Consider the following 12,223-nt stretch of genomic DNA (forward strand, 5'->3'; position numbering starts at 1 on the left):
TAAACAATAGTCAAGGACAACACAAGTAAACACAAAATGCAATTTGTAAATGAAGGTGTTTATTATTAAAGGTGAAAAAAAATCCAAACCATCATGGCCCTGTGTGAAAAAGTGTTTGCCCCCCTTGTTTAAACATACTATAACTGTGGTTGTCCACACCTGAGTTCAATTTCTCTAGCCACACCCAGGCCTGATTATTGCCACACCTGTTCACAATCAAGGCATCACTTAAATAGGAGCTGCTTGACACAGTAAGGTCCACCAGAAGATCCTTAAAAGCTACACATCATGCCGAGACCCAAAGAAATTCAGGAACAATTGAGAAAGAAAGTAATTGAGATCTATCAGTCTGGAAAGGGTTATAAAGCCATTTCCAAAGCTTTGGGAATCCAGCGAACCACAGTGAGAGCCATTATCCACAAATGGCGAAGACATGGAACAGTGGTGAACCTTCCCAGGAGTGGCCGGCCGCCAAAAATTACCCCAAGAGCGCAGCGACGACTCATCCAAGAGGTCACAAAAGACCCCACAACAACGTCCAAGGAACTGCAGGCCTCACTTGCCTCAGTTAAGGTCAGCGTTCATGCCTCCACCATCAGGAAAAGACTGGGCAAAAATGGCCTGCATGGCAGAGTTCCAAGGAGAAAACCACTGCTGAGCAAAAAGAACATCAAAGCTCGTCTCAATTTCTCCACAACACATCTTGATGATCCCCAAGACTTTTGGGACAACATTCTGTGGACCGATGAGACAAAAGTGGAACTCTTTGGAAGGTGTGTGTCCAAGTATATCTGGCGTAGAAGGAACACTGCATTTCATAAAAAGAACATTATACCAACAGTAAAATATGGTGGTGGTAGTGTGATGGTCTGGGGCTGTTTTGCTGCTTCAGGACCTGGAAGACTTGCCGTGATAAAAGCAACTATGAATTCTGCTGTCTACCAAGAGATCCTGAAGGAGAATGTCCGACCATCTGTTCGTGTACTCAAGCTGAAACGAACTTGGGTTCTGCAGCAGGACAATGATCCTAAACACACCAGCAAGTCCACCACCGGATGGCTGAAGAAAAACAAAATGAAGACTTTGGAGTGGCCTAGCCAAAGTCCTGACCTGAATCCTATTGAGATGTTGTGGTATGACCTTAAAAAGGCCGTTCATGCTCGAAAACCCTCTAATGTAACTGAATTAGGACAATTCTGCAAAGATGAGTGGGCCAAAATTCCTCCAGGACGCTGTAAAAGCCTCATTGCACGTTATCGCAAACGCTTGGTTGCAGTTGTTGCTGCTAAGGGTGGCCCAACCAGTTATTAGGTTTAGGGGGCAATCACTTTTTCACACAGGGCCATGATGGTTTGGATTTTTTTTCACCTTTAATAATAAACACCTTCATTTACAAATTGCATTTTGTGTTTACTTGTGTTGTCCTTGACTATTGTTTAAATTGGTTTGATGTTCCGAAACACTTAAGTGTGACAAACATGCAAAGGAACAGGAAATGAGGAAGGGGGCAAACACTTTTTCACACCACTGTATATATATATTTTGTGAACACCTTACGTGCTTGCATGCTAATTAAAAAAAAAATTAAAAAAGAACCATTGTAAAAAAAAAATAAAAAAAAAAATTATATTTTCTGTTAAGAAAGACACTCGTAGAACTGCTATGGTAACAGAGGTCTCACCACACTCTGGATCAAAATGTTTTATATGAGACTGTCTGCTACCCCTTATAGTATCTTACATTACTGTGATACTGTGAGCAAGAGTAATGAAAATCAACTTATTCTCAAGAACTATGCTCCATAGAATAGTTACTGTAAATAAACAAAATCCTTTAAAACTTACCTTGTTGTTTTATCTTGACAGTGAACGATTAAAAAGGAGAGATTAGTAAATCAGTCTTGCTTAAAAGGCGACCACTATGCCTACAATTTTGCCTGTCCTCAGCCATTAAGTGCTATTTGTAAAGGGATTTTAAACTTTAACGGCATACATTTTCAATTATGCTAAAATATTTAAATTACCAAAAATGAAAGTTTTTTGCCATTCTTCTCAAAATACTATATTTCTTTCTTCTTCCAAAACTGTGTCAGCAGCACTTGAATCTCTGTGTGATAAAGGATGAGTACTGTTACTATGCAATATATTATCTTAAATAGCACTGCATAAGCTTAAGTCTACCTAGTTTACAGTGTTCTCGACATAACAAGTATTAGCACTGGATGAAATAAAAATAGAGGAAAACACATCTGTATTAAACCACATCTGTATTAAACCATTTCCACAGTCTTAAAAAACAGTTTTACCTTTGGGAAGCAAAGGATTGAAGAAATCAGCAGACAATATAAATCATTAGCTGTTACCACCTTTTGCAGCAATAACTCAGTATCCCCAGCTCCCATACCATATTAACGTGTACTGATTACCTTCTATATTTTTTATGAGCCCATTAAATCATTTTGTATTTGAAAGTTTGACTTCTTATGAAGCTTTAGGCCATCCTACAAATTTTTGCCAATATAACATACTTTTTACGTAAACATTTTTCCTCAAATGTGATACATTTTTTTATTTTTTTCCTTTTCTATGTTGAAGAAAGATTTTAGCAAGTTTTTCTTAACAACAAAACTTGATGAAAACTTTGTAAAATAATTTCTGTTTTTTTAATGACTAAGGGCAGTTTCACATATAAGACATAAATTAAAAGTAAAAGTTTTTACATTTCAGTGCAGCAATTTATGCACATATGCATGTATAGGCATGCATACGCACCTACAGATGCATCTCAAACAATCAGAATATTATCAAAAAGTTTATTTATTTCAGTAATTAAATTCAAAAAGTAAAACATATATTATATAGAGTCATTACACACAGAGTGATATATTTCAAGAATTCCTTTCATTTAATTTTGATGATTATGGCTTGCAGCTAGTGAAAACCCAAAAATCTGTATCTCAAAAAATTAGAATATTACTTAAGACCAATAAAAAAAATTATTTTTTCAAAAAATACAGAAATGTTGGCTTACTGAAAAGTATATCCATGTACAGTATAGTATGCACTCAATACTTGGTCAGGGATCATTTTGCATGTATTCCTGTATCAATGCGATGTGGCATTGAGGTGATCAGCATGTGGCACTGCTGAGGTATTAGGGAAGCCCAGGTTGCTTCCTCTCGGGTCTTCTTCCTCTTGACAATATGCCACAAATTCTCTATGGGGTTTAGGTCAGGCAAATTTGCAGGCCAATCACAGTGATACCATGATCATTAAACCAGGTATTGGTAATTTTGGCAGTGTGGGCAGGTGCCAAGTCCTGCTGGAAAATGAAATCAGCATCTCTATAAAGCTGGTCAGCAGAGGGAAGCATGAAGTGCTCTAGAATTTCCTGGTAGAGGACTGTGCTGAATTTGCACTTGATAAAACACAGTGGACCTGCAAATGACATGACTCCCCAAATCATCATTGACTGTGGAAATTTCAAACTGGACCTCATACAACTCGGATTCTGTGCCTCTCCACTCTTCCTCCAGACTCTGGGACCTTGATTTCCAAATGAAATGTAAAATTGACTTTCATCCGAAAGAGGACTTTGGACCACTGAGCAACAGTCCAGTCCTTTTTCTCCTAAGCCCAGGTAAGACACTTCTGACATGGTCTCTGGTTCAGGAGTGGCTTGACACAAGGAACGTGGCATATGTAGCCCATGTCCTGGATACGTCTGTGTGTGGTGGCTCTTGAAGCACTGACAAAGGACGTAGTCCACTCCTTGTGAATCTCACTAAAATTCTTGAATTGCTTTGAATTTGCTTCATAATCCTCTCAAGGCTGCGGTTGTCCCTGTTGTTTTTGCACCTTTTTCTACCACACTTTTTCCTTTCACTTAACTTTCCAATAATATGCTTGGATACCGCACTCTGTGAACATCCAGCTTCTTTAGTAATGCTCTTTTGTGACTTACCCTCCTCTACTGAACCAGACTGAGAGACCATTTGAAGGCTCAGGAAACCTTTCAAGATGTTTTGAGTTATTTAGCTGATTTGAGTGTGAGACCATTAATCTACAATATTGAGCTTTTTCACAATATTCAAATGTTCTGAGATACTGAATTTTGGGTTTTCACTAGCTGTAAGCCATAATAATCATCAAAATTAAAAGAAAAAATGCACCTGTATATTGCAACACTGGCCATTAGGAGATTAAGAAGATTCTTATGCATATATACGCAAATGAATAATTTGTGCCTTTGCATGCGTGTATGCAAGATCTTTAAGAAACCTTTTTGACTACATTTACATGGGTGTAAAAACTTTACTTATCTTATTTTGTCATTTTCTAGCACACATTTTCCATCATAATAATCAGTAAATACTTGTATAAAACTGTCCTGTTGTTTTTCCAATACCTGCATCTGTCATATATGTATACCAATGTCCCTAGATGCAGATTTTTGGATTTTGTGTTACAGATCTGAATGCAGTACAGGTTTACACACCTGTGTCAATATCTCCATTGAAAACAATGCAGCTGTGTTCCGATCTATAAATAAAAACATTTTTGTAAATGTATCTTTTTACAGTCATATGAATGAAACCTTACACACAATCCGAAAATCGTATCATTTTGACACGATTGTACAATAATCAGATCGTTAGTACAGAGCTTTCGAGAGCTGATCACAACAGTTCATCTAATATTATCTGACCGGACAAACAAAAACTTTGCTTGGACGATATCAGATTGTACGATTTTCGTTTAATTAGTACAGTTGTCATCTGAAAAATACAATACAAATACACTACAACACATGACATCACTTCCGATATTTTATTCTGTCGTACGAGAATTTGCATTACTTTAGAATACTCTTCAGGTTCGATATACAACTAACATGCAAAAAAAAGTACGCTCTACCATCCAATTTTCGAATCGTGTGTTCGGGTCATTACTAAGGATCTTTCAGTCAACAAGCTCCTGATTATAAACATCCTTGCACTGCGCTGAAACTTGCATCACATCGACCCCTACTAAACAGCTGGAGTTTAGCATACAGCCACTCTTTAGGCAGTGTGAATGGGCCCTAAATTTATAGAAAGTTCGGAATGTGTTGATAATGACAGTACAGTCTTTAATAGCTCTGCAATCCATCATGCAGACTGATTTCTTTAAACGGACATAGGTTTTAAGAGCTATCCAGAAAGGAAAATAGCAGAGCAAGGTGGTGGGGCAAGGTAAGGGTATGGGCAAAGTTTTTCAAAAGATATGTAATGCATTGTCATACCTAACTGCCAGGTTGTATTGAAATATAAACAGTTGATTTGAAACGATGGGGCAGGTAATGATATAAGCTGAAAATGATAGCAAACTCTTTCTATGGTCATGGTAGATTGGATCCACATATATTTTATGTGTTTGCGTAATTTCTTTATTATTATTTCCTAAACAGCCAAAAGCACTAAAGCTATTAGGAATGGAGGTGAGTACAGTTTCTAAGTTCTTTTAACTTTCCTGTATTAAAGATAATATATCAACCACTGTCTTATTTTTGTTCATATATTCTGCTGAGAAATATAATGATGTAATGTAAAAATAATCATATCATGCAGCTTTGTTGTCAAACCTAATAGTCCTTTCATTCTTTAAAATATTAATAAGATGGACAATTCTATGGCAAGTAGACATGTGCAATTTGTTTTGGTCTAAATATAAATTCAGACAAATTTTTGTTTATTCGAAAATCCGGATGTATCCAACATGGATACAGTAATGTAGTTAAAGTAGATCCAATGTCAAATACAATGCCAAAAAATTTTGGCGTGGACTTTCCCTTAAAATTCATACCAGACCCGATGGGCCTGGTATGGATTGGGGAGGACCCCACGTTGTTTTTTCTGCATTTTTCACTGCTGGTATTCTTTTGTTTACATTTCAGCTGTCAGCAGGGAAGCTGCTCCTTAACAACCGTTACTTTTCACACAGAATTCGAATATATCGATAATTTTTTGACCGATCCAAATTCTAATCATTCAGAAAATTTTGAATTCATTTGAAAATTAATAAACTAAACTAAACAAATCAAATATATTAAATTAGTAATGTAACAAATCTTTTCCAAACGAACCAAAACAAATGTTTCTGTTCTGCACATGTCTAATGGCAAATATGAACCTGAAGGTGGGGGCTTTATAAACAGTTTAGACACCAGGAACCAGTTTAATAAACTTAGTGTAGCATGTTTTTGTATAGCTTTGGCATGATTTTTAAGAATATTACTGTGAACCTTTATGACATGGATTAAAGCTGACTAATGTTTCAGAGCAGTTTTGCACATGCCCCTTGAAGGACTTTAGTGTGAATTAGTAAATATCTAAGCATTGATCATTTCAGAGCTCAAAACCTGAAACAGAAATATTTTACTAATAGCCCATTCCTTTGTCTTTATGAGTAATGAAGCTGTACTTTTATAGAAATAGTTTTCTTCATCTTGATCCTAACATCACACCACTGCCGCATAACTTTTTTCAATGCCTATATTTAGATTATTTATTATTTATTATTATTTATTATTTAGATGAAGTCTTGCAGAGATAAAAAAAAAAGAGGTATAAAAAAGACATTTGCATAATGTGAATCTCACAGGGAAACTCAATGCAAACAGCTGAACTCTTTAAAATGTTTCCTCTTTCATCTACCAAAGAGATTTTCTGTAGCAAATTTTACTAGTTACACACATTTTCCACATTGTACAGTCGGGCAGGTGACACCTAAAAAACAAAAGATAATACGACGCACTCTGAATATGGCTAGTAAACAAACTCATATAGTGTTGAATGGGAATGAACATAGAGTATAAATAGTATTAATGACCACAATGGGCTGTTACAGTCAGTAATGTCCATGAAGTATAAGGTAAAATAATTAATATAGTTAAAATAATTAAAAAGAAACTGTCCATACAGGGCTGTCAGTTCCAAGTAGAAATGTAAAATGTGCTCTGAAAAAGACAAATGGAAGAGGAACAGCGCCTTCTAAGTGCAGTAAAATGGTAAATTTTAATAAAATGTTAAACATCAATACACTCACAAAAGTGGTTCATAGATGGGCATTGTAATAATTTCAGCATCTGCTAGTTGCCGTCAGAGAGGAGAGGCCATCAGCTGTAAATCCGGCAGAGGGATAGATGATGTGAATGGTCCTAGGCCCGGAAACACCACTGGATACAATGTTTCTGGAGGTCATGGAGTGCAAATACTAGGCACCAGCACTGGTGGGGAATGGCGTCACTTCCGGGTTAGTGGGGAGGAGCCCGCATTCGGGACATGTGTGTCCCTTCTTCAGGCTTTATTATAATGATAATAATACTAATAATAAGGGACACACATGTCCCGAACGCGCGCTCCTCCCCGCTAACCCGGAAGTGACGCCGATCCCTGCCAGTGCTGGTGCCTAGTGTTTGCGCTCCACGACCACCGGAAACATCGTATCCAGCGGTGTTTCCGGGCCTGGGACCATCTACATCACCTATCCCTCTGCCGGATTTACAGCTGATGGCCTCTCCTCTCTGACAGCGACTAATGAATGCTGAAATTATTACAATGCCCATCTATGAACCACTTTTGTGAGTGTATTGATTTTTAAAATTTTATAAAAATTTACCGTTTTCCTGCACTTAGAAGGCACCGTGCCTCTTCCATTTGTCTTTTTCAGGGCAGGTGACACCTGTAGGTTAATTATTCATATTCCTGCTTAAGGACTCAACCTCCTTTATTATCACTAGAGATGAGCTTGGGTGACCTCCGAACTGATCTCTAACCAAACACTTCACTTTTGCATTTTTTTTTACTCTGATGAACTAAAGGGCAAATTTGTTTATGTGAGCTACGAGCTGGATGATTTGTTTATGTGAGCTACAGAGCAAGAATAATCCTCCCCACAGTTCATCAAAGTACCAAGACTGCACAAGTTCAGAATTCAGTTAGAGATGAGTGAAAGGTGAAGTGAAATTAGGAGACCAGAACATTTCTGTTGTCTGTCAGCCATAAGGCCCATTTGTCATGACATTTAGAAGCTGTGAGATGGGCCTTGACATATGAGAGTTCCAGCAGGAGATGGTCATTAAGAATATGAATAACATCTTGTAGATGAAGTGGTTGTGTGGTTTTCCATCATCTCACAACAGCTAGTCTGACAACAGCGAGGGTATGAGTTGTGAATGAAATATGATGAGGCAAGGCCTGGATGCCTACTCCAAGGAGAGTCGGAATGATCACAGTTGCACCAGCATTTCACCGAATGATCTGCGAGTATGGAGGCAAGCTTGTAGGGAGTATAGTACCACTAATGAAATATCTTATGCAAGGATTCCCAGTGTGAGAGGCATTTAGAAAATGTTAGTGGGGGCATAAAGCATATAGTGCCACAGTAGCATAGTGAAGTTAAGGAGGCTCTCGTAGTAGGTGATAGATATTGATTTATTTTACAAGTCAGGTTGGAGGATTAGATGGTAGATGAAGGAGATTCCCTTAGTTTAAAATTTAGATTTTTATAGTGATGAAGCAAGTTCCAACAAAAGGAATGTTAGGCACGTTCATTTTAAAGCAGATATTCCTAACTCAGAGGTATTTAAGGAAGTCTGATGTGGGGAGATTTTATTTAGAACAGAGTTGAGAGAAAGTGATGGGTTTGTTCCCTCTAAAGACATCTCCAACATGTTGGATACCTGCAATGATCCCATTGTTTTAGTAATGAGTGGTGATGAGTTCCATGGAAGCAAGTGGAAGTATTCAAAGAAAAGTTTGGGGATGCCTCTGTAAATTTGTGGGATGGCAAACCAAAGTTTTATGGTTGCTGTAATAGAACTGAGATATACAGTATCTCCAAAAAGTGAGTACGCCCCTCACATTTTTGTAAAAAAAAAATTATATCTTTTCATGTGACAACACTGAAGAAATGACACTTTGCTACAATGTAAAATAGTGAGTATACGGCTTGTATAACAGTGTAAATCTGTTGTCCCCTCAAAATAACTCAACACACAGCCATTAATGTCTAAACCGCTGGCAACAAAAGTGAGTACACCCCTAAGTGAAAATGTCCAAATTGGGCCCAAAGTGTCAATTTTTTGTGTGGCCACCATCATTTTCCAGCTCTGACTTAACCCTCTTGGGCAGGGAGTTCACCAGAGCTTCACAGGTTGCCACTGGAGTCTTCTGCCACTCCTCCATGATGACATCACAGAGTTGGTGGATGTTATAGACCTTGCACTCCTCCACCTTCCATTTGAGGATGCCCTACAGATGCTCAATAGGGTTTAGGTCTGGAGACATGCTTGGCCAGTCTATCACCTTTACCCCCATCTTCTTTAGCAAGGCAGTGGTCATCTTGAAGGTGTGTTTGGGGTCGTTATCATGTTGGAATACTGCCCTGTGTCCCAGTCTCCAAAGGGAAGGGATCATGCTCTGATTCAGTATGTCACATTACATGTTGGCATTCATGCTTCACTCAATGAACTGTAGCTCCTAAGTGCAGGCAACATTCATGCAGCCCCAGACCATGACACTCCCACCACCATGGGCGTCCGCAGAACTTTTTTCAGGGGGGGGCATCATTTTAGGGCCACCCATGCACCACAATGTAATGGATAATGGCGGACAGACCCTCTTACCAGACCCAGCAAAACTATAGCAGTGTTCCCTCTGGCTGGACAATTGCTCACTCTGGGTTCCCCGGGGGCGATTCTGGTCAGTAGTATAGCATGTCTGTACCCTGGCAGTGGCTCAGTCTTTCTCTAGTGGCACTGGGCAGTGTGGCTCTCTCTGGTAGTGCTGGGTAGCGTGGCCCTCTCTGGTAGTGCTGGGTAGCGTGGTTCTCTCTCTGATGCTGAGTAGCGTGGTTCTCTCTCTGATGCTGAGTAGCGTGGTTCTCTCTCTGATGCCAAGTAGCGTGGTTCTCTCTCTGATGCCAAGTAGCGTGGCTCTTTCTCTGGTGGCACTAGGTAGCGTGGCCCTCTCTCTGGTGGCGCTGGGCAGCGGGGCTTTCTCTCTGGTGGCGCTGAGCAGCGGGGCTCTCTCTCTGGTGGCGCTGGGCAGCGGGGCTCTCTCTCTGGTGGCGCTGGGCAGCGGGGCTCTCTCTCTGGTGGCGCTGGGCAGCGGGGCTCTCTCTCTGGTGGCGCTGGGCAGCACACGCCTCTTTTTTTGTCCTGTAGCACTCACTCCCTCAGCTTTTTTCTAGGCTACAGTCTCTCAATCTCTCTCTTGATCGAGCTGTAGCCTCCTTCCTGTGGAAAATGGGGCTGCCAATCCTCGGGACTACATGTCTCATGATGCCCTCCTCTCCTAGTCTCCTTTGATTGGCCCTCGGTAATGGCCAATGTGGAAGGAAAGGAGTAGGCAGGAAGCTGGGCGGGGAACCTGGTGAGAGCCGCCGGCTCTTCTACCTGACAGGAGAAGGGGGGCCAGCGGGGGAAACTTCTGACAGCCCGCAGCTCGCCTTTCTCCTGACACACAGTCGCTGAGTTCTCTGCTGGACTGAGCAGGGAAAAGAGCCCGCAGACACACTATACTGATGGGGGGGGGGGGCTTGACAGCACCTTGATGGTGTCACCCCACTGGCTACCCGCACCTTCATAGTGAAGCCAATGTGCTGAATGTGCCGATCCGATACCCGATTCCAGGGGGGGGGCACTTGACCCCCCTTGCCCCTACCTGCGGACGCCCATGCCCACCACCATGATTGACTGTAGGCAAGACACACTTGTCTTTGTACTCCTCACCTGGTTGCCACCACATGCTTGACCATCTGAACCAAATAAGTGTATCTTTGTCTCAAGAGACCACAGAACATGGTTCCAGTAATCAGTGTCCTTAGTCTGCTTGTCTTCAGCAAAGTGGGCTTTCTTGTGCATCATCTTCTGGGATGTCAGCCATGCAGACCATTTTGTTGTAGTGTGTGGCGTATTGGTCTGAGCACTGACAGGCTGATCCCCCATCCCTTCAACCTCTACAGAAATGCTGGCAGCACTCATATGTTTATTTCCTAAAGTCAACCTTTAGATATGACGCTGAGCATGGTCCACTCAACTTCTTTAGTCAACCATGACCTGTTAAACCACTGTACTGCAGCTCAGTTTCAGGGTCTTGGCAATCTTCTTATAGTCTAGGCCATCTTCATATAGAACAACAATTCTTTTGTTCAGATCCTCAGAGAGTTCTTTGACATGAGGTGCCATGTTGAACTTCCAGTGACCAGTATGAGAGAGTGAGAGCGATGACACCAAATTTAACACACCTGCTCCCTACTCACACCTGAGACCTTGTAACACTAACGAGTCACATGACACGGGGAGGGAAAATGGCTAATTAGGTCCTATTTGGACATTTTCACTTAGGGGTGTACTCACTTTTGTTGCCGGTTGTTTTTGAGGGGACAGCAAATTTACACTGTTATTAAAAGCTGTACACTCACTACTTTAAATTGTAGCAAACTGTCATTTCTTCAGTGTTGCCACATGAAAAGATATAATAAAATATTTACAAAAATGTGAGGGGTGTACTCACTTTTGTGAGATACTGTAAGTGCTAGGACACATGAGTAGAGCAGAAAGCAGCAGCCGCGGTGTTCTTTGCACCACTTGTTCAGTGTGCAGCCAGGAAGACACTGTTGCCAGGCACCACCAGAATTTAGCTTGATCCAGGATAATGGCTTTATAGTATTTTAGGATGCTAAATGCACCCAATTCTGCCCACTTGGTTGAGGTACAGAGCAAGGAGCTCTGAATCTGGGACTGTTCAACAGAGATGAAAGAGTCCAACAGAGATCTTATCAATATGAAAGGGTAAAAAATGAAATGGAAGAGTCCAGAAGTTATATAAGATATGAGAGAGAAGGAACATTTTTAATAATGCTATACTGCCAGCTCTAAATGCTATAGTAGAGCAAAGGTCATGGCATATGTATTGCAGCTTCTCTAACAGCACTTCATAATGAGTATGAAGTAAATCAAAAGAGGGTGAGAGTAGTCTTATACCTAAATAGGTAAAAGACTGTTGTTGCTTGGAGAAGGAGGAAATAATGAAAAGGCATGACCCAAAAGCAGGTCGAGCATGAATGACTTGGTTGGTTTTATATAAGGAGACTAAGCTGAAATTTTCCAGTATGGATTAAAGAGCAGGGAGTGAGGTGATAGGGTCAGTAATAGACAGCAGCACATCATCGTCATACAG

At 40.5% G+C, this 12,223-nt stretch overlaps 1 protein-coding gene across 2 annotated transcripts in view; it reads left to right on the top strand.

The window, feature by feature from the left end:
- The window catches only part of TRPM3 (transient receptor potential cation channel subfamily M member 3), a 264,979-nt gene that overhangs the window by 128,765 nt on the left and 123,991 nt on the right, over window positions 1-12,223 (top strand). For both annotated transcript variants that reach the window (XM_077474953.1, XM_077474954.1), the window contains exon 12: window positions 5,449-5,478. In XM_077474953.1, coding sequence (XP_077331079.1) covers window positions 5,449-5,478 — 30 coding nt within the window. The remainder of the gene's footprint in view (window positions 1-5,448; window positions 5,479-12,223) is intronic.

The sequence above is a fragment of the Lithobates pipiens genome, unplaced genomic scaffold, assembly GCF_037356315.1.
Source record: "Lithobates pipiens isolate NorthernLeopardFrog02 unplaced genomic scaffold, aLitPip1_a1.2 Scaffold_13, whole genome shotgun sequence".
In the NCBI taxonomy this organism is placed as follows: Eukaryota; Metazoa; Chordata; class Amphibia; order Anura; family Ranidae; genus Lithobates; species Lithobates pipiens.